This window comes from Channa argus, chromosome 7 (genome assembly GCF_033026475.1).
Source record: "Channa argus isolate prfri chromosome 7, Channa argus male v1.0, whole genome shotgun sequence".
Taxonomy (NCBI): domain Eukaryota; kingdom Metazoa; phylum Chordata; class Actinopteri; order Anabantiformes; family Channidae; genus Channa; species Channa argus.
This window is the reverse complement of record NC_090203.1, coordinates 19396920-19420726: the sequence shown is the minus strand read 5'-3', so window position 1 is coordinate 19420726 and position 23807 is coordinate 19396920. Positions and strand designations below refer to the sequence as shown.

Sequence of the window (23807 nt, the reverse complement as noted above, 5' to 3'; positions counted from 1 at the left end):
AAGGTGTTAGAAGAAGGTGGAGACACCCCACCCCCCACAAGCCTGATGGAAAACTCCACAGGGCAGGGGTGTATGGGATGCATCAAGCAGCGAAAAACACCCACCCTGACATGTCAATTAGCCAAGACCCCTAGACCTCAGAACCAGTGCCCTGGTCTCAAATCCACTGAGACTTTCTTGTTTATTAAGAAGCTAAACAGCTTAGAACTTGGACAACTGAGAACTATGACTAAATGTTTATCAGTAAAGAAAACAAAAAAAACCCCGGTCACAGTCTTTAACGGGATCAGATCTTGGCAGCAATGTGGTCCCATCATCCCCTTGAGAACCTGAGGTAGACTCTGTGGAATAAACTTCATTTGAGCTATTCTGTCCACTTATGCAGGACAGTTACACATTTACACATTTAACATGAAAAAATGTTAAATGTTAAATGTTATTTCAAAACAAATTTTACCAATTATAAATCACTGGATTTCCTGTCTATGGGGTTAGTGTATGGTGTGATTCAGCTTATTGATACATGATCACTCCTGGTATGATTGTGTTGCGGCATTTTTTTTTTTTTTTTATTATTCATAGTGTGAGGCAAATGGAATAATGCAATGTACACAATTAAAAGACATGAAACATTACATTTAACACACAGAATTAAAATTCCAAACTCTAGGAATTAAGGAATTAACTGACTCAATAGAAGTTGCCTAATCAAGGTATAAACTCAGACATACTGTAATGTCTGTAGCCAGGTTTGTGGTTAGTTTGCCTTTTAATTTCACAGCCTTTTGTTTAGCTAAGCCTCTGTCGCACAAAGCAGAAGGCTGCTGCAGCTTCTTTTTCCATGCATCACCTTTAATCAAACTTGAGTGAGAGGTCTTTCTGGCCTAAAATTTTCCATCCCATATATGCTCACTATAATTTACAAGTATCCATTCACACACGTTGACTGTTCTGAATTAGATTTGTACACTACAATACACTGCACCCAGTGCAAATTTGAGCATGTACTTCCAAATTCTAAATTGACCTGTTTACATACCATAAATACAGTCCTCACTAAAACTCACGCTGCACTTATTTATTTTGACACATCTATATAATACAGCACTGCTAATGGGAAGATTTGACATTGCAGATGATCATGTTACAACCCTGTTGGGATTTTGTGTAAAATGAAATTAAATAGAATAGAAACAACTTGCAAATCATTCAAAACCAAAATTTAATGTAAATAATTCAAAGACAACACATCTAATGGTAAAAAATGCTGCATGTTTCAAATGTTTAGTATGCTTGCTTACAATATGATGCCAGCAACACAACAAAAGGGAATGTTGGGTATTACGTGTTCACGCTCAATGATTCTCAACACTGTCGATTAACATCGGACAATTAACCCAGAAATATAAAGGTGACAGCAGCAGTGTGTCAGTGAATTCATTTAATTGTTTTATTTTTAAAACATAGCTCTTTACACAACTTTGGAAATCATATTGTTCAACTCCACCAACAAGACACCACTGTGGAACTGGGAAGTTAACAGAACTTTGTGTCTGCCAAGTTGTACAAAGTTTAAGTCTCTGTGCTGCAGTCTCTCCCAGTGAAGGTAAGTAGATTCAACACTGCATGTAAGGGTGAACGTTTGGGGTTTAGGGAGAGGAGCAAGATTTCCAGACTGCTCACGTGTGCTGTTCTCCTCTGCATGAAGATGACTGTCGGTGTAAAGGTCGGCAGTTCAGCTGCAAAACCTCAAGAAAAGTAGCGACAAGCTGAGAAGAACAATCAGGGTATGATTCAGTCAGCTGCTGGAGACAGTTTGCCAAATGGGAGCCATTAGCTAGCTAGCAACGGCACTGAGCAGTGCTGTAATGTATTTGGCAGAGTCGGAGCAGTGATGGCGTTGACTGCTGACGCACTGAGAGACAGGCCTGACTGCTTCTACTGCGCTTTCGGCCTGCTCACATGTGCTGTTCTCCTCTGCATGAAGATGACTTCACTGTAGGACAACAGAAGAGACAGGGAGGGCTTGTAAAGGAGGAACTATTTACTAAAATAAACCTCTGAGAACAATAGTCCTAGAAATCCTACAAGACATATGTGAAATTACCCCATTTCCAGATTCTAGGAATGTTTGTTAAACACAATAAAAAAATGACATCAGTTATTTGTTGATTACAATTTCTTACAATTTTTCATGTGTTTACTTCCCAACTTTATTCATATTTTGAGAAAACAAGCAAATCTAAAGTTTGATGGCAACATCCCATAAAAAAAAAATAAAAAACTGGGAACAGTTACGTTTTCATGTTTATTCTCATTAAAGCAAAAGGCTGGTCACTGTCAACAAATACAAAAACATTTGGGCCACCAAAATGATGTATGTGGGACTGAATCAAACCAGCTACAATTTGTATAAATAACAGTCAAAGCACCTTACACTGCTCCTCATTCACACTGGTGGCCAACACTCAGCGGGGGCAGTTGGGGTTCACTGTCTTGCTTAAAGTAACTTTGACATGTAAGCAGAGGAGCCGGGGATCAAACCAACCACTGTGGGATTGGTCCGCTCTAACTCCTGCGCCACAGTCGCCCTTCAAGAATAAACAATATCAGGGTTTGGATGCAAAGACAACTCCTTGTTAGATCCCTGTATTGTTGGATTATGTCTGTTCAGATAGCATGCTGCCAGACATATCCTCAAATGCTGCTGATGGATGATTTCACCTAATACAAATAGCAGTGGCATTACAGTAAACACTTTTTAACATCAATGGGGAAAAACTGTTTGAATCCCTTTTTACTAACAACAAGCCATTGCCTGCTTATCGTGTAGAGTTTCCAATATTGGTGCCAGCAAAGAAAGCCAGCAGTGGATGTCTGACAATAAATGAAGAAGCACGTTTGAGCACAACAGAGTAACAGATTTTTCTCCCAGGGTAATTGTCATCACTATCAGTGATTTGCAGACCGAGACAATGACTCAGAAACATTAGCACAGATCCTAATGCACGGAAATCCTATTCTCGATACTATGAGTGTGTATGTGTGAAGCTTGTGTGTCGGTATGAGGAGCGGTAAAGGAAGATTATTTTTCCTTTTTAAAGTAAAACACCAGTAGTTTTGGGACTTAGTGGAGCACACCAGTGTTGCTATTTGCTTACAACATACTTTAGTGCCAGTCATTGATTTTGGCCAGAAAATTATGTACAAGTACATGACATCACATATCTTCTACCATTCCTGTTTGAAAAGAGGGAGAAATCTCGTGAGTGTGAGCTGATGAACTACATTTATTTCAGGGCTTTTAAAACATTTTGAACAGTTTGAATGGACTTACACAAATCAAGCTTTCTATGGCCTATTACTACACTCATAAAAAACTTATTTCCCATGAGGTATACGGCACAACTCATGCACTACAATAATTTGCTTGAGCACAGTCATTAAGAGCAATATTAACATGTATACAAGTAATAGTTTAGAGAGACTGCCATGACTGAGCTGTGTAGAGCATATAAAAAGCAAAATACAGGGAAAAAGAAATGTTTAAAAAGCACAATTTATCACTATGACAATATTGCTGTATTTAGCCATTGCAAAATACTGTAAGGGGGCCTGGCACATTAGTGTTAGTGAGTATTGGGTTGGGATGCACAAGGCAGCGGGTTTTTCCCAACCCACCGGACCCAAGCCTGGAAAAAAATGAGAAAGTTGTGGCAGAAAGGGCATCTAGCAAAAAACTCATGCTGCCACATGCGGAACACGTTCTGCTGGGGTGACCCCTGAAGGTGCAAGCTGAAAACTGTCAACTCAGCGAAATAATCTCTGTGTGTCCACTGATCTGCAGGCAGATGGGAGCAACTGTTTGCGAGAGTTGGTTCAATGGAAGAAGAATTGTTTAGCTCCTAAATACCAAAGCATTTAAAATGCAGTTTATCTATCCACTCGTGTAATTTAGTGCAGTTTTCAGTCGTTCAGATGTTTTCTGAATTTTCTTGTTATGCTTTTGGGGGCACAGGTTCTCCACGTCTACCAGATGTCCTTCCTGCTTGGTACCTATGGCAGCTGTATGCACATCTCATTCTGTGCTGACATGTGAATCTTTATATCAGAAACTGTGCAAGTGTGGATCTTCCCCCTGAGCACAAGTTTACTTTTGCTTTGTCATCCCTCCCTCTTCTGATGTAGCACCTCTTTTTTCCTACTTTTTTTTTGTTTGATTCCAAAGAGAACTACCACACAAACACACACATAAACACACAAAACTAAGCAAATAGTTTTGGCAACACCACCAGCTCACTGGCTAAATGGCGACAACAGGTCATCAGCCTAATCAGTGTGTCCAAAATTAGGTGTGTTTGCACGTGTTGGGCAGCTATTTTGTTTTCTTATCTATAAATGACATATCTAAATCCCATCCCCTGTTTTGGTTGCACACACCTGTCGTAACGCACATGAACACAACATGTTTCCTCCTAAGGGCTTCAGATCCAAGTCCGTGCTGGGATTGGCCTTCTGGGAATTATTTTTTTATTCACATGGACTGACTCACTCTTGGGCTGCACTTTTTATCTCAACTCACTTCTTTACTAATGGAAGTATGTTGCTTTATTTAAAATTCAAACCTTAAAGCTGTCTCTCTTATATAGCAGCTCATTACAATCTTTTTGTTTACCCAGAAACCTCTTTATGTAACACAATAATACCTCAGTCTTTACTATACTGTATTCCCACCAGTCTCTTTACAGCATTTCAGGGAAAATCCTCAGATACACAGAAATCCTGTTTCTATGAGAGTAAACAAAAATGACTCCTGCTGCTTAATAAAAGCAGCCTTCTATTGAAATCTAATGAAAAAGGGTAATGTGTTTTTGTCAAGATAAAGCTCACAAAATAATGTTTCCACAGGTACCGATTAATACTGCAGGACACCGGTTTGCCTCAATTGTCTGAGAAATAGATCGTTGTAGGTTTACCTGTACAAGGTGTCAAAGATGAAACATTTTCATCTGAATTATGAATTGAATGTTGTATTGTGTTTTTTTTTTCGGGGTTGCTGACCAGGTGACTTGGCAAGGATGTGTAATAGAAAGACAATCAGTAATCATCAAGCAGCATAGAATGGTTTTGTTGATTACCCACCTGCTAAGATAAGGCCACTGAAGTACTGTCAGTGCCTAGTTTTGTAGCTGTAGCTACAGAGGCTTTTAAGAAGTCTCATAGATGATTGTTGCAAGACTGATTTTAAATTAGTTGAATCAAATTATTCAAATTCAACACTTTTTTTTTTAAAATATACACTTATTCAGGCCAATCCTGTACCACCCACACAAGGACACATTTTTGGAAGGAGACTGATATCTCCAAAATGAAGGGTTTCTCTTTCTTTTACAAAGAATGTGAGGTGCATTTATGTATTCCTCTTCATGCATTCCAACAAACTTGGCAAAAGACGATTATAATAAACAGAAAATAGTCTGAAAATAGACAACACAGTGTTTTGTGTTGCACTTTCATGAAGATGCCCATGATTGCGAGGCTGATTGTGGCTTTTTTCCAGTCCAAATGGTTAATTACAGTTGGAAATGGGATAAGGGAAGAAGTGTGTGGAAAACTTTCATTTCTTTAATATTGAGACATACTGATACTGACAAAAATGACCTTAAGTGCCTTAGTTATAGGTTTAGCTGTTGGAAAGACATTTTCAAGACAGAATAAAAAATAGCAAATTAAACAATTATTGTTTTTATTTGGCACAACACAAAAGTGATTTATGATGACACTCTTCTTGGTTAGCTTGGCATAAACATATCTTGATGGTTTACATAAACTCATTAATTAAAACCTCAAAATGTTTTTGGATCCAAATTTTTGGCTTTTGCTCTATTGTTTGTTGTATTAAGAACTGAACGTAGAAGGCAAAACTTCATATAGTCCGGAAAAAGTCATTATGCTTAATTGTTTTTACAGAATGCTACAAACCACAGAATAAACGTAGATAAAATGCTGGTTTTCTTTCCAAGTAGATATTACAAAATCACAGGCTGATCATGTAGCATAAAACCAATATGTTGTTGTATTAGAATTTACTTAAATGTGTTTGTGAAAATGCTGAATTGCTGAACCAAACCAGCATGACGATTATTGTCTATTGTAAACTGGAAATTGTTATTCAGAAAGAGATAATTCAGCTTGTGCTTATTACAGTTCTGTGCTAGAAGCTGGAGAAGGAAAGACTACTGAAGCATTATGTTGCCAATGTGTAGAGAGTGTTTTTTCCTGGACCTAGAATAAATAAATTAATTTAAGAATACACAGAGTGACCAGAATGTGCTTCATTAATCATAAATTTGGCAATGTATTAAAATGCAATGTAGCTCTCCAGTAATTCTGTCAGTTGGCACATATGTTGTCAACCTTGGATTCATCTGTTATTACCAGGGTAATAACTTCTGTAAAGTATGAGGTCTCACCTTCATGTGTGGGTCTGTGTGTCACTGGCACCTCGAAAGAGGTTGCAAAGATGAACATTGTAACACTGGAAAGGATGGGGGTAAACATTGGTTAAAAAAATCAAAAATGCGTTTAAAACAGCAAAAGATGGCAGTCTGTGTGTGTGTGTGTGTCTGTGTGTGTGCGCGTGTGTGTGTGTGTTCCTCTTATAGCAGAGTTCTTGAACAGAAAGCTCTCAAGGTTGGAATAATTTAGCCTAAGTCTGACCATTTTGCATCAAAGACACTCGTGTTTTTAAAAATTTTTTTTTTAAATTATTTAAACTCAGCCATAGCTGTGGTTGATTTACATAGGAAACAGGGTTGTTATTGCTGTTTCCGATTTGCACATCTGTGCTACTAGATGACAGCTGAATATAATACATGTAATAAATGCAATATATTTACTCCCAGGATGCCAAAAACAACAACAAATTCACTGCAAGTTGAGACTTTCAGGAGTTACTAAAAGTAAAGTACCAGATGCAGAGCAAATATTCTTCTACGAGCTCTTGAAAAATTATCCAATGTCTTCACAGAACTAAGATTTATCATATGACAAATTACTGAAATACTGTGTTTTTCTCAATGGAAACACCTGATAAAATAAAATAAAGAAGAAAATGTCTTCTACTTACTCAGTTCCTGAGGGATCTTGCCCACAACATGAAATAAAACTGATGAATAAAAACGCACACACTCTCTCTTCAGTCTCTGTTTACTTAAATAAATGTATTTATTCTGGTCCCAGGAAACAGACTCCAACTGGAGAAACATCATAAATTCTGCTTAACTACTCATGACTCCTCAAGTCTCTTATACCAAACTGTAATGAGCACAAGGTCAGTTTTCTCTCTCTGAATAACAACTTCCCATATAATCAGTTTACTGTCTGGCATCGAAGGTTAGACAGCCAGTAAAGCAGTAATTTATCAATTTCACATACACCTTTCAGTAAATTCTACCAAAGTATTGCTAAAAATTGCATTTTTATTGTTGTTATTGCAGACAACCCCCCACAGCTCATAATTTCACATTGTTTGGTCAGATATACAAGTCACTGTCAGAACAGTTGAAAGCACAACAAATACATTTTTCCATTTTTCTTATAAAAACATGAATGAAAATAAAGAATCTTTGGTAGCTAAGCAAAAATAGAATAAAAATGTCTATATATATATAAATGGCATTTAAATGCCAAGTAACAATAAGTAAACAGCTACAGCAAAGGGCTGACAAGGCAGAGAAATCCAGCTTTGACTTATAAGGAAACATGTATAAAAAGGACACGTTTACATTTAATATCACAAACACCATAAATTACTTGAGACCTCAAAAATGCATCACTCTTTGGTCGGCATCCTGATGCCTTAATGCAATGCAACGAGACCACTGAGGTATTTTAACTTGAATATATCAAGCATCACACTGGGCGACAGGAGGGACATAAAAGTGCATAAGAATTAAACTCATGTCTGCTCCAGGTCTATGTAGCAAACACTGAACTTGTTTCCTTCCAAGATTCTCTTCTCTTCCATCAACTGCCCCTGTCTCATGTTTTTTACTCACATTTAGTTCCTTCCTTGCAGGTCATTCCCCACATTAGGTAGAGAGCAACTACATGTGGATAGCAACATTCCCAAAATCTTTGGATTGGAACACGTCCACCGTGTCTGCTTGGTGGTTATCTTCAACTTGGTAGAAAGAAATACATTAACAATAATATTTAAACCCATTTTAGCAAAATACACCCATCACTTATATTAAAAAAAAGGATAAGACAAAAGACATTGTTCGTAAAAGTCAGTGACAGCAGCAATGATACACCGTCTTTCTTCTGGTCACTTCCCCTGGCCACCTGATTTGGTAAAGATCTACTATTCGGTGATCAGTTTGAGATCCTTCACTTTGTAAACGTTGAGAGAATACTGCATTCAGATCATATGGGAATAACAACTGATTGTCCGAGGACAACACTTGGAAGTGGCCACACTTTCAAGCACAATGGGTTTTTAGTCTTTGAAAAGATCTTTCAACATCAACTTTTTCACATTCAAGAAACATGCACCACAATAAGTGATGCATTTTGATTAAATTTATTTGGCAAATGAAACACTGTAATGTCACACACAACCTGTAACAACCATTACTCTGCACTGACGAGGAAATTTAGATGATGTGATTATGCACTGACTTAGGTAACACCAAGATGTGTCCTTTGTTGAAGTACACGAAATATAAATAGATTTCAAATGAACATTCATATATTTCCCATATGTCATGAGTGCAGAGAAAAATAGGGCAGCTCCTTATAGTTTAGTGTCTTGGGCACTATTTTGCTCCTATACACTAATTTACTGCCCAATGGACATGCAGTTCTAAATTATTAAACAGACTATAACTTCTAGTGTGTGTTTGTTTTTAATTGGAAGAACTGACCTCAACTATTAATCAGATCCAGACATAGCATCCAAATACTTGTGGATTAAAATAAAATTAATTAGATAGTGATGCCAGAGCCTTTTTGAAGTTCAAATGTAATATTTAATGTTGTGCAGTGCAGTGCAGCGGTAGTCTGTCCGCTTCCCTTTGACAGGGCCATCACAAACACTGGTTTCTAGTCAGGGTGTTTAATTATGTCTTGTAGACACAGTGACGCTCTGGAGGTAAAATATTTTTACTGGTCAAGTGAAACTGCAATGGGTGGAGCCACAAATACAGTTTCTTTGGCCACACTGCTAATATAAGACTGAACCCCAGTGAAAATGACAAGGTTAAGAGGTAGCTAATAATACAAAGCCATAAGCCTCCTTGCCAGCTACAAGCATCCTTGCTGCCAACTATGTAATCTTGCCATTCTGATTAATCTAGGTCAGCTAGTTACACTAGTTGATCTTCAGCTACAAATATCAGGTGTACGTAATTTAGGTAAACTGATTGGCCACCATGCTGATGTTCCACAGCCATGAATGCTGGGGTCCTCATGTTCCAATAAAACAAGCCATCACTGCCATTTATATTTGTGCCATTCAAGTGTTCTTGTAGTGGCAGAACTCTGGTTCTTCACCCATTTAAGTTGAACTCAGCCTATTTTGCCTCCAGAGCTGCCCTGCATCTGAAAAACATTTGCACAACAACAACATTGTGTGATGGAAACAACTGAGAGCTGAGTGACAAATGATGACTACAGTCTGTGGGTCATACATCCAGCACCATATCGTAGTGTGGTTCCTTCTTCCTCCTCCCACACTTGTTTATGAGCACTGTGTACAACGTCAACAGTATCACCCAGTAACTGGCATAAACAACTGCCCCTACGATCAGAACAATCTTTTCTGAATCGGGAAAGGGTTTTCTAGTCTGCAGGATTACCGTGTAGATAATCCCAAAGAAGAGGATGGTGAACCAAACTGATATGGGAATTAAACCGATGAAGTTCACAACTATTGTTTTTCTCCCGGAGGTTCCCCATCCGGACTTGTTGATTGTTGCTATTGCAAACATTTTGGCAGGCAACAGGCTCGACATGTACAGTACAGAATAGAAAGACATAAACACCATGACAATGTTCCCTCTGAGGCAGCTGGCAAACGATGACTTTATCAGTGCCACCGCCTGTACAATGAGTAGAAACAACAGAATATTCCAGAGCCTTCCTTGGTAGAAGAGCTGAATTGCGGTGGCGATGAGGAAAAATGGGAAGAAGCCTGTGATCACAGCTTCATAAGTCATCCATAGATGGTGCTTGTGAAACCACATAGAGTTATAAAGCCATTCTCTGAAATATGACTTACTCCATCGAGTCTGTTGATTGAGCCACCGCAGGTATGTAGTCGGTGTCTCGGTAAGGCACTTTGACCGTGCTGTGTATTTGGTTGCATAGCCAAGGCTGAGAACTCTGTTCGTGAGATGACGATCATCTCCGAAACTGCAATGAGACCCCATGAATGTCTGATTGTACCAGTCCTCGAGGAACTCATGCAATAGGGAGTTTCGGTACATTCCCAAAGGCCCACTGATGCACTGCACACAGCCAAAGTAGGACTGGCAAGCTCGCTCAATGTTGAAAGCCATCCAGTATCGTACGCTACTCAGGAAGGAGATCCATGACTCATACTTGTTCAGGATCTGGGGAGGGTTTGATGAAGAAAAAACAAAAGGTAAGATTTTTACAATAAAGATATTAAGTGTTGTGTTTAAAAATTTGTGTCACTTGCAAGTACAAAAAGAAAATGCTCTTATTTTATTAACTCTACCTGAACATCTCCTCCAACACCTCCCACCATAGGGTCTTCTTCTAAAACCTTCACCATCTCCACCGATGATGCTGGGTCCAGCATGGTATCAGAGTCACACACCTGCGTATAACCCACAAAATAATAAAACAATGAGTTATGTCCCCTTCTGAGGCCATTCAAGCTTTTAGCTTTTGTGTGTCAGCATGCAGGCCAACAATCAGCATCATGCTCATTTCATGCCATGTTGGTGTGTCTTTTTTTTGTCATTGTATTTTTCATGTTGTTTAGCTAAATACGATAGACTAAAGAATTACTATATTGTTTTGTAATGCACAAGTGTAGGACGTTTTCATGTTCACGTTTCCAATTTTCAGGTTCCATAGGCTACGTGGAAACTAGTTATTGCCCTTAACGGTCATGTAAAAAGGCACTGGCCTGGGGACAGACCACTTTAACTTGCAGACTAGACTTTACTCAGGATCCATGTCCCCCAATTCCCTTTAATGTGCTACATATGGTGGATTGAACTTCCCTCAGTTTGTTTGTTTCTACAAATGTATGAAGGACAGATTAACTCAGTGTCACAAACATCTGTCTTACTTTCTTTTGGGCAGTATTTGGTGGTCCAACTTACATTTTTATTGGTCCAGATTACTAAGGGCAGAGGATAATCCTGTGAGGAGTTTGTGCAAAGTAAACCTTCTTTACACTGACTCGCTGCCCTCTGTCTTTCCATTTTAGCTCCATAAAGTTCTAGTTTAGTTCTATAAATGGTAATATTCCTCCTCAACGAAAACAACCGTCAAGCCCAATCCCTACTAACAAAGCACATCTGTTACATACTGATGATTGTAAAAAGGCATGCAACACTGTCCCTCCTTTTCCAAAATGTTGAAGGGTAATGGCATGAGTACTGGCAGTGGTGCAGGGAGTTCTTTTCAAATCTGTTACACAAGATGTTTCTGGCAGACTTTGGCCTGCAGCAGGTGTTTGACAACATTATATCAAAGAGTTTTTATCCTCAAATCCCCCTTTTTTTGCAATGCAAAGTTGTTACTCCTATTACAGTGATGGGATTCTGGTTCAATTTTAGTTGTTGCTCAAGATCTGTACTGTAACAACCACCAGCTGAATTTTATAGAACAAACATGGCGTGATGACACTTGGGGTTTTGGCCAATGGATTGATCGATAAAGATTTATTTGTTTGCTGGTTACAGCATTTGTCCCTTGACAAATATATTAATAGTGCTGCAAATGCATAACTTTATAATATCTATGGTTTGCCTACCATCCAAAGATTTGACATTCACATTAACCCTAATGCATAAATACATTCATGCACAGGAGCTTTTGCTTTTTGGGTTTGTTTTTACTCTCCCAGCAAAGCCCACGAAGAATCAACCAGTGCACTTTGCAACAGATAAGTGCTCTGAAATATGTGTATGTATCAACTTATAGCAACATGTTATGACCTAATCACCTAATTATGAAGTTTTTCACTAAAGGAGGATTATGCCACTTTTACAAGGACTTGCTAATTTATTAGACCAATCTAAGTCAAACAGTGCAATAATAAACGTCTTGCTATAAAACAATCTTTTGTTCTCGCTGCTGTTTATGCATAGTAATGATTCTGTGTAGTTTAACAAAATAATTAATTCACTAAACCAGGTCCAAGATCAAGTGTTTACACGGCTAAAATTTTCCTCGTGATCAGAGTTCTGAAGATTTACACCACATCTTCTTCTCAGAATGAAAACTCATACTAATTGAGCTTTTTTATTCTGCTGGTCTCTTGTACTGATTATTGGTAAAATGTTTGTTAACTTTGTTGTTTCTTATTTAATACACATTAAGTTGCTTTACTTTAATGTATAATTATGCTATTGGCTTATGACCACAGTGCCAATATCCACAGCAGCCAACTTATTCCTTTAAAAATGTTCTTGTACCTGCAGAATGAAATCACATCAGCTTGTGTTACTGTGTCTGACACTGCTTTTTTTGTGTATTCACCTCCACTGTGTGTGTTAGGCCACACCATCACAATGTAAGTGTATTAGCCAGCAAAACATCATTGGGAACTGGCTCTTCCAAATATATAATTTAAGTGTCATTAACGTACACTAAGGCTTTTATGGTCTAACCTATTTACATGAAAACCAGTAATTCACCAAGTCCCACATAACTTTTCGCCAAGCAGAAAGTTAGTTCTTTCTTATTCAGATTCACAGAATAAGAAATGTCATAATTCCTGAATAACACCCATGTAGATGATGAAACATCTCTGTGAAACTGATCTGTTATTACACTCTGCTACTGCTGCCCCTCTTCATGCTACACTTCACAACGCACATGGCCAACATCCATCTAGAAGAAACACAAGAGGCTCTTTGTGGACCCCTATTTGTCTTGGCAGAGCCCCCTTTCCCCTCTTCAGCCATCTCTTTCTCCATCTCTGGCATTTCTTTCCTGTCCCTCTATCTTTAAATCACACTGATGTCAACTATCCTTGTCTTGCTAGTGTGTGTGTGTGTGTGTGTGCGTGTCGGGCGCGCGTGCATGTGCGTAAGAGCTATCGTGTTATATAAGAGTGCCTAAACTTCCTTACTGTGTTTCACCATTCTTTTATTCCTCACCATTAAACTCTTGCACCAATATCCATTTCTAATCTAATCAGACTTACCTGCACATAGTCAACGCTCCTCCCTAGTGCTTTGAAGGCTGTGTACATGACCTCTCTCTTCCCGCCCCACTTCTGCATGATGCACACGCACTTCTTGTTCAGCACCAGACTGGAAATTCGCTGAAGGCTCTCAGCATAGCGCTCATCTGTCTCGTCAGGCCCTCTGCTGTGATAGTTACTCCGCCACACATACGTGTCATTTTTGTCACAACCCATCACCTCTTTAAAAATGTCCCTCATGTACAAATCGTCATCTGAGTTTCCGTCGATCACCATGATCACTTTGATCCCTGGGTAAGTCAGCCTTTTCACTGACACCAGGCACTTCCTCAGGTAGTTTGGGTCCTCTTGATAGGCTGCGATGCACAACGCCAGGGATTTATTCAGTTTGATAGGCGTCTCTAAAGAGCGCCGCATGTTTCTGTGTTCTAGGAGTGCAAACAGGCTCTGGATAATGAGATGAACAACCAAGATGGCCCCATACAGGCCAAAGGATAGGTGATTGCCAGCTGTAGTGAAGAACTGGTAGCCCATTATGTAGGCTGTGGAGATGCCAACCAGGAGGGACACACCAAACATGGTGGTTCCAAATATCCGCAGGTAGGTGAGAACTCTTTGACACTTCATCTAGGGACAGAAAAACAATTACATTTAGCGATGGTTGCAAAGGATTCCTGCTGACAGCATGATATAAATGTTATTTTACTACAGCATACTCAGGTATAGAAAGCAGTAAAGTTTATTTTCCCTTTTTACTCACACTCTTCTTTCTCCGTCACCCTACCTTTCCCCAAAATCCCTGTCTAAATTGTTTCAACTGGTGTAGTGTGGGTGGGCAAGATTTCTTGACCCAATTAAGCAAAAAATGGGCCGTTCTTGCTAGATTTTTGAAAGAAACACCATTTTTGACCTTATTTTCCACTGTATTGTAAAGACATAACATTTTCAGGCAAATCCACCGAACTGTCATGTGGATCATGAAAGTGTGATTTTCAGTAGAGACCAGTAAAACACATCCCCTGCTATCTGACTGTCCCTTTATGGGCATGGGCCTTGTAGCAGAAATCTTCTGCTTAAAATCTTAAAAGTTTGTTTCCAGCCCACATTATTACTACCGCCATCTGTTTGGCAGACCAGTTGAGACCCACTCAGCGTGGCTCGGCTCAGCTCAACGCAGAGCGGACCACCCTGTGATGTCATCTGTTTATATCTCCGTGGGAAGAAAAAGAAGTTGTTTTTTTTCTCTCCTAATGCTGCACGTGTACTTCTTCCCTTCTGCAACCTCCAAAGAGGGTGACAAGAAAAGAGTTTGGAAGACTAACCCGACACAAAGAAACAAATGTACAATGAGTAGTGAGGCAAATATGACATTTTGCTTTGAACGTGGTGATATCCGTGCTTGTTTGCAAAGCATATAGTAAGTATGGATTGAACATTAAGGCGGTCAAGTGTGCTTTTTTTGGTCATTGAGTCAACGAGATGCCCCCTTGTGTTACTTTGTTTGTGCCGCAATTTTAAGACTTTAAACACTTGAAACTGTTTTTGGGGCAAAACATTAAAGCTACTTCGTGCAATTACTTTTTTAGACTAAAAATAAACATCCAGTTTAATGGAAATCGAAGCCATTAGCACATGTAATTCAGGACAAGCAGTAAAGTAACCAAAGAAAAGCACACAAAACCCAGAATTATCTGTGAACTTCACAGCTTCACAATTCTTCACAGTGCACTTAAACAGACAAGACACAACAGGGAAAGGAAAGTGCAGAGACACAAAACATATGGAAAGGAGAAAGAATGGGTAAAGGCAAAATCAGGAGCACACTGAGAAGAAAAAGGGGGGAATGGATAGAGATAGGAGAAAGAGTGCCAGTGAAGAAGCAGAGAGGGGGTAAGCTAAGAGACAGGAACACACACACACATACACACACACACCCCTTGGCTCAGACATAATGCCTTGTTCATTTGATCACTGGCTGAGAAGGCCACAACCATGGTAGCAGGCCCCCTCTGGCACGTGGCAAAGCTCTTAACGTCAGACGCTCATTTACAAGACCCCTGACACGCACACTACACACACAAATGCACGTATAAAAACTTATTATACCAATGCAAAGAGAGTGTGTGTCTGTAAAAATGCACAATTATAATAAGGTGGTGATAAGTTGAGAATGCATTTCACTTTAGACCTCTTCAGTTTGTGCACTCTGCACTGCCTCATACAAGGTTTTACAACTGTATAGGGCAGTGCAGAAGTAAAAGCTCATCCTGTCTAGGAAAGGAAACAATGATATGTGTCTTCTTGGCAGCTCACTAGTTGATAATCAAACTAACACAGACTGCCACATTCACAACTACTGGGAATTCCCACTTTCCAACTCACCATTAATGTGGCTGCCAGAAAACCAACAAAAGCAAAAGAACAAAAGCACTGCAGACTTAGGGTAAACATACAAACGTCATGCAGGTTTCTGTTGGTTTTTGACTGGTTGTGTATTTATGAAATAATTTCCTCCTTGCTAAAATGAGATGTTCACGTAGGTATAAAGTGAATACAACCAAACAGTAAAATTTCATTTAGGTCGTGTTGCACAGACGTAAACCATCTCATTACAGAGCAGCTGAGTGCTGTCAAACACAACTTGTTTTGTGAATCAGTGCAAAAGACAGACATTGACAGTTATTAGCTCTTTATAGTCCATAAGTCATTTTTGGGTGTGTGATCCAGTGTAAAGGTCAAACTAAGAATTAGCTCAGATTGTAGAAGAATCATCTGCAGACTAGAAATTGTGATGTTCTTCCAAACGTGGTCCCACCCCCTTAGAGATAAAACCGTTAATCAAAGGACATTGGAGGTGTCATCAACTCGTGCAGATGATTTCATTTTTGAGTAGCGTGTACATGTTTCTGCACGTGTCAATGTATGAAATGTATCAGTACAAGCAGAAGGTGCCAAGAGCATATGTGAATGATTTCACCCCAGCTTTCTGTTTGTCTTTGTGAGTGATAGAATTCCATCACTATCCCATTTTTTTGTTTCATGTGTCTTTGTGTTTATATCTCTTTTTTCGTGTGTAAGTGTTTGTGTGTGTCCAACCTTATGGTGAACTTGGGTTGGATGCTTAGTCCCACTCTGATGTTATTAACAATCTCTTGAGTAAAACTCCCACTGGCTTTATCTCAGGAATATTATTTCAATAATGTTGACCTGCATACAATATAGCATCAAATGAACACGCATAACCCTGTCTCCTAAATATCACAGTCACATACGACTAAATCGGAAACAAGACGATATTTTTTGCTGTATACGTAATCGCTGGTTGGATTATGTTCTGATGAAAGGCATTTTTAAATGAGATTAGCGTTACATTTATTGATGGGACCCTAAATACGATGAGGCTAATAGGGAGGTTGTCGGGCATATAGACACGCAGCTGTTGTCCTACAGACCGGAATTCAACTCCAGAGTCCAGTATGGCGTTTGTTATTGGCAAAAGAAACACTTTGCTTAACATTAAAAAAAGATTATGTTTTTCTTACAGACACTTATGTGTGAAAGGACTGGAAATAACTCTATTAAGCCACACCATAATCTTTCTGTTACCTAACTAAGTGTGTGACTGCGTAAACACAACCACATAGTAGTTTAATAAGGCTGTAGTCAAACAAACACACAACACCAAATGTTTTATTGGCATGTATCAGGGTATTCGTGGTTTGCCAATTACATTAATAATAAACACATCAATACGTTAATAGAAAACATGATCTGAGTGGAATTAATTTCCCTACAGGAATGTAATGTGTTTGCAGTTGACCTGCTAAGAAACAGGATTTTTAGGAGACGGTGTTGCCGAGCAAGACGTGCTGTTTGAGGATAAATTAATGGATTCATTAAAGAGTTTTCTCATTTAACACACATTTTCTTTTAAGCACAAAAACTAGCAACTGGTTCTGACTGAACTAGCATTACAGTCTCTGCTCGCCACTGATCTCTTGTCAACTCTCCAGAGGGCAGTGGAAACGCTGTCAGCAGGACCCCAAATCCAAAGCCTGTCATACAACATAACATATAGCAAGACTTACCAGACTATGTGTGTTTGTGTGTGTGTTTATACAGTAAGCACTGCTGTATATGTAACTGATCACTCTATTGTTTGCCCAGGCAGTGTTCTATAAATCTGAAATAGTGGCAAAAAGGCAGCTTGCTCATCTTTGCAGACTTAGGATAAACATTCCATTTTCATATTATTGTGACTCAGTCACATTTTTTTGCCAGATGAGGGCTATTCAAAAAGCTATACATATACTATTCAAAAACTCTAGCTCGTACTGGCAGACTGTGGGCATATTTACAGTACCCAACTGAGAAAAAATTAAAATGAAGTCTGTTTTACTGGTTTACCAAAAGTCCATTTCATCCATCCAATCCATTCAACAAATGTCGGACAATCGGCTTGTTATCACCAAGACAACAAAAGAAATTGATAGATCCACGAAAACAGGAAATATAACTTCATGTGAACTTCGTGATTTTATACGTGTATGTGTCCGTTTGTTAACGTGCGTGAGATGGACGGAATTGGATGAATTCAATGCAGAGATGGTACAATTGTTAGACTTACCAACTATTGTTGCAAAGGTTGACGTGCTTCTAAGCAAAAGATGCGCCAGAGGAGAGGGAATGGTAAATGTTCTGCACTTATATAGCGCTTTTCTACCTATTGGCACACAAAGCACTTTACACTGCTTCTTATTCACCCATTCACACACACAATCACACACCGATGGGGGAGCTGCTATGCAGCTGGCCAACACTCACCGGGAGCAACTAAGTTGGGGTACAGTGTCTTGCTCAAGGACACTTCAACATGTGACCGGAGGAGCTGGGGATTGAACCAATAACTGTGAGATTGGTGGACAACCACTCTACCTTCCTGCGCCACAGTCGCCGGAAGGGAGTGGCCGGAAAAATCTGAGCTGACTGCTGTCTGGACAAACTGGACACACTCAACACAATTTCTTTCCTCCTACTTTCTAATTTAAAATATATAATACTGGATATACATTTATTCTTTACAGGAATTGTTTGTAAAAATGTTACATGTTGATATGGCTCAAATCTGATTCTAACAGTAAAGATACATTTCATATATGGCTACTGAACTTCACAACTGTCATTACTGTTGCTCATTTTGCTGCAGTTAAATGCAGGCTGGACTTTTACTTTATAATCCTTACATATAAACTGTTTAGTCTGAATGAACTGAACTATCAAGTGATCTTACTGCCAGGAAGTCTCTGACCCTCCTCACTCCTCCTCTTCCTCCTTTCTGTCCCTCTATTGTGGGCACACTGTACTGATGTAGTGGGAGTCTAGTCATTATAAGAACCAGAACTAAACAGAAACATCACACACTGCTCCACACTGTGCTTCTCTGTACATGATTGAAATCAGGTGGACAGAGCCGCAGCTGGCAAAGTTGCAACATTACAAGGGGGTTGTCTTTTTTACGTTCCCATTCATCTCGACCCTCAGCTGTCTCTTTAGTTTCTCACCTTCAACATTCTATTAAATTGAGGTGTGATAAGTCTGTAACTGGCAAAGGTTACAACATGCTACAAGAGTGTTTTGTATTACATGATACTTGTTTCTTCATCACATTTCTTTGGTTTAATTGTGAAAGAGGAGAGTGTTGCTGCAATTGTTAATCAACATCGAAGTAAATCCATTCTCCATTTTGAAATCAATGTTTTCTCCTTTTGATTAAACTCTGAATGTTATTATTATTTGTATTTTTTTTTTGTGAATGAGTAAAAGGAAGTGACACCACAGTACTATACTTAGAGTGTGAGAAAGAGATGTGTAGAGGAAAAGAAGAAGAAAGAGAAACTTGGTGTAGAGGACAATGGTATTCAGTAAGAAAAGAGACAAAGTGGGTGGTAGGCAAATTAGGTTGTAAAAGAAAGAAAGTGAGAGGGATGGCAGACACCAACAGAAGTAGGAGGAGAGACTGGTGGTAGACTTGGCACAGTTTACTGCCAGCTGAGACACTGGATTTGCGCCACTGTGGAAGGCTCCAACATTTTCGGCCAAATTACAGATGCTGCTCAGTCGAGCTCTCCTCCTTATACAGCCACTGCCAAAGTTTTTATCTGCTTTTCTTGTCCATGCTGCACTTTGAGATCCCAGCTACAAAATGTTTTTAAGGTATTGTATGAAAGTTCATTATAGATAATTTGCTCTTGTGTTATGTGGCTGTGACAATTAAAAGTGCATGTATTTTATTGTAATATTGTAGGAATAAACTAAACTAAAAAAATGTTTCTATTTTTGAATTTGAGCCTGTCTTTCTCCTGTCGTCCACTAGTCTAACACTTCCCCTATCTGGGAACAGACTGTTATCAACGTGACTCTACCATTCATGGCACTCTGTAAAATCATGGCTAATTATGGCAAAAAGATAACAGTGACAAAGACTCACAATTGATCTGAAAGGACATGTGAAAAAACGCCTAGTGCTTTTGTTATTGGAGAATTATCACAAGATATAGAATTAGTAACATCATTAAAATCATACGTATGGAAAAATCAAACTATTCATGCACAGCTTACTTTATGCAGCTCATGGGTTGCTTTATGGTACACTGTAACTCCTGGACCCATGCATTAGCATTGGCATCACCCTTCAGACTCAGACTCAGTCTGAGGTAGTGCGAATCTAACTCAAACCCTCATTGACATCCAAATTTTCACTTTTACTGGCTGGCTGCAGAGCAGTTTCATTGCTACTTTGCCAAGGAAACCTGGAAGAAAATCTGTGGCATTAATGAAGAATAAATGAGGTACATGGCAGTTTTTGTGTGTTTGGGAGGGGTTGTACATACAGGTATTGTATGCAGTCTCTTTTAACTTAGGTACTTATATTCCGCCAGCCACGAGGCCCTATACACGAAGCACCCCAGCAGTGCAGAGTAATGGCACGTGATCTTGTTGCCTTGGAATCCCTTCTACTTTTAAATAGTAAACTGCTCTGTTCTCTGTATGGAAGAGCATCCTGCAGAGTCTGCAGCATATAGAACTTCTGTGTGACCCAGTGACGAGTGCAAAAAAGTTAACTTTTCCAGCTTTTTGTGTTATAAACATCTACGCGAGAATACTGTCACTTTCATGGACTACCCACATCCCACATTGCTGAACATACTGTAAGAATTAGGTCTTTGTTTTAGTGCTTAGAATTCCACTAGAATGCACCAGAGATGAATTACATTTTAACTGCTGAGCCCCCACTCAGCAAAAGGAACTCTCTGACAAGCTCTGAAATTAAAGACAGTATTTTGTTATTTATGTGTCCACACATGTCATTATTGTGCAAAATACTTACTATATGGTTCACATCATGTGAAGTTTGCACACGTACTGGCAGGTAAGGAAAAGCTGAAAATACCAGTCGGTGCGGTAGCTATTACACAAGTTCCACCAGAGGTACTGTAATGTTGGAGAAATTCTGATATGGATTTGGATCCACTCTATGTGACTCTGTTAAAGCTTCCAACCACTGACACTTTGTGTTGTCACTGACAGTGGACTGGATGCTTCATACACCTTATAGGTGGATTTCAGTGTGTTTCTAAGGCAGCATGAACTGAGCATTGACGCGCATAATGAATAGATCAGTAGAATTTAGATTTCATGTGTAGGATGGAAACTCTGCTGCACATGATAGATGAATGTCGAGAATGCTTATAAAGCTAACTCACAGATGGGCATTCTCTGTGTGGATTATACATGCACCAGCAGCGGTATCTGCAAACTGAGAGGTCAGATTAGGCAGATGGAGGAAGAGAGTATGACACAGTGTGACAGATGTTCATTTGCATTTGTATATGTGTATAATGTGTGTGGTGGATCTGCAGGGAGGTTATAATACCAACCCTGGATGCAGTGTGTCTGTTTGGCACCTGTCGTATGATTCAGTGTTGGCTGAACTGCTGAACAATTGGTTAATGTCACCACCACTTACACACTGAGACCATCCTGCTATAACAACACTCACTCAGTTATTGTTAAAAACGTGAAGGCTGCCAGTGAGCAAAACAGACTTTTTCACAATAGGTTCAAATTACGCGCTCTAGCCACGAGGCACACACATGGCTGGACTGGAATTAAAAAATCAGCCTTGGACTTTTGGATAAACTCATTGGCAACTCTGATAATGTTGGAAGTATTTTTTCCCTATAACAACCACCTGGTTACAGCTTCTTGAATATGAGGACTGGCCACTTGTCTTAAAGTCTTGCACAGAAATAATCTTCTCACTCTAATTTACAGAACCCTGTTCACTCTAAAGTACTTTCTCTGAGCAAACTGAGTCTTGCAGTTGTGATGGTGGCAGTGCTAATGCATAATGGCTGCAAAATGCAGCAGTCATATTTTGCATGTTGAGCAGATTCTGCAGCTGCAAAAGTAGCTTTCTCTGCACTACTTTTCCTTCTTTGCCTGTGGGTTAACTCGAGAGAGTAAGGGGGCGGGCCAGGTAGGTGTGATTGGACTGACATCAGATGAAAGACAAACCATTTGGCCAATCATCCGGATCCAGTTCCTTGCGTCTCTTGAGCTAAAAAAAAAAAAGAGAAAAAAAGGCGCACTGAACCCGGACCGGCCCACAGTCCAATCGGTCCACCAGATGCCAGATGGCCTGTCTATGTCTGGGCAAACTAAACGTTTCTGAATCCAGCTTTCCTATTGGCTCAAACCGATCAACGAATGGCGTGCGCGCTGGCACAGCTGGACACAGACGCGTGTAGATGCCCGTGCCAGTTGGGGCAAACGTAACTTTTGAGTCACAGTTTGTCTTGGTTTTAATGTCACTACATTTTAAACTCAGTAGTTACCGTTGGCGGAAGAAAACACGCAAGGTGCTATGTGCACTTCCCTTTCAATCCTTTGAGACACATGGCTCAAAACAAACCAAAACAACAAAAAAAGTCACAGTTCGCATGGCCCCTCAGCTTAAGCTTCACTTTACTGGGCTCAACAATCCTTATTCCTACAACATTCAACGTTTTCTTATTTAAAAATAAAATGTCAAACCATACAAACCTAAATTCATTCATGTGAAAGCAACATAAGCAACAAATACTGTAAATTACATTTATTCAGATAATTGTCCGGAGTAATAACGTGCTTAATATTAAGATTTCACTGACCTTAACATTAATTAGATTCAATACCATTTTTGTATGAGAATGACAGATTATCACATTAAACTGTGGGTCAGCATGCTGCACAGTCGCCGGACAAAATCAGCAGTGGCCGTTTACCTTGAAGGAGCTCTTGTCCTCGGGTTGGTCCTTGAGAAAGGATGCGGTCAACTTCTATGGCTCTGAGACCGCTCCACAGGAAGAAAAAGTCTTGAAAAACTTTGAATGGACACTTGTGGAGCAGGGAGTCGCATGAATCCGCTCAAAATGACCCTCATTAATAAAAAAAAAAAGTTTTGGGAAACGTTAGTTCAGCTGTAAGTGCGCTCAAAAACCTGCTTGTCTGCTCTAGTTTGTAGTCTGTCTGCAGTCATCGACCAAGCAGCACATGTATCTGAGGCGTCCAAACACAAGCATCATCTCAATCAACTTTGGCATCATTCATATAAAAAAGTATAAATAAAAAGTAGATTGTGTAAAAATGATAAATATTCTTATCCATCAACTTCTGACAGTTTCATTCATTTTAAAAAAGTAAATCAGAAAGAAAAAAAGTCAACTTTGGCAATCACATTTAGAGATTAAAAAATGTTTCCAGCAACTACTCTAATAATCAAATCAGATAATTTGTATTTTTGCTCTTAAGGGGCATGTAGGTAAGTTTCCCAAAGCATCCAGGTTACACAGGGCGCAGAGAAGTGGCCAAATGTCTCTCTGCCGCTGTTTCAGCTGTCTAATTCCTTCCAGATGGCTGTGTGTGTGGAGCCTCCTTTATGGCTGCTGTGGCTCCCAAACCCCTTTTACCGGGCTTCAACAGATTGGCGTCTTGTTTTAATAAGAGGGGAAGGTTTGGGGGGTACAAGGAGGAGCGAAGAAAAGAGATGAGAGAAGGAGAGCGAGGGAGCGAGAGACTCACTCATCCAAAGTCATTCAAACTCCTGAGGTGGCGGCAGAGAGACAGAGAGAGAGAGAGAGAGAGAGAGAGAGAGAGAGAGAGAGAGAGAGAGAGAGAAGAGAAAGAGAGAGAGAGAGAGAGGGAGAGAGAGAGAGTCACTCACACTGGCTGCCCATGCCCCCATTCACACCTGAGAAAGGAGAAGGATTGTGGCATGTTCTTGAAAAGTAGTTAAATCTACACATTTTGTCTTTTATTGCCCCCATTGAGTGTGAAAACGGACACAGCT

The 23807-nt window shown here is 39.6% G+C and overlaps 1 protein-coding gene across 1 annotated transcript; it reads right to left on the bottom strand.

Annotated features, from left to right (window-relative positions):
- Window positions 1–7461: 7461 nt before the first annotated feature.
- has2 (hyaluronan synthase 2) lies at window positions 7462–23442 on the bottom strand. The gene is made up of 4 exons (XM_067511474.1): window positions 22744–23442; window positions 13418–14044; window positions 10748–10849; window positions 7462–10619 (listed from the first exon to the last, which is right to left on the bottom strand). The coding sequence occupies exons 2-4, from the start codon at window positions 14042–14044 to the stop codon at window positions 9690–9692; spliced, it is 1659 nt and encodes a 552-aa protein (XP_067367575.1). The 5' UTR covers window positions 22744–23442; the 3' UTR covers window positions 7462–9689.
- Window positions 23443–23807: the final 365 nt, after the last annotated feature.

Bases quoted from the DNA above. Each gene is read 5' to 3' on its own strand.
- has2 (XM_067511474.1), bottom strand. From the start codon at position 14,044: ATGAAGTGTCAAAGAGTTCTCACCTACCTGCGGATATTTGGAACCACC. The intron at 10,850-13,417 runs GTAAGTCTGATT...GGTTATACGCAG, and splicing joins GGAGCGTTGACTATGTGCAG to GTGTGTGACTCTGATACCAT. The intron at 10,620-10,747 runs GTAGAGTTAATA...AACCCTCCCCAG, and splicing joins GTGTTGGAGGAGATGTTCAG to ATCCTGAACAAGTATGAGTC.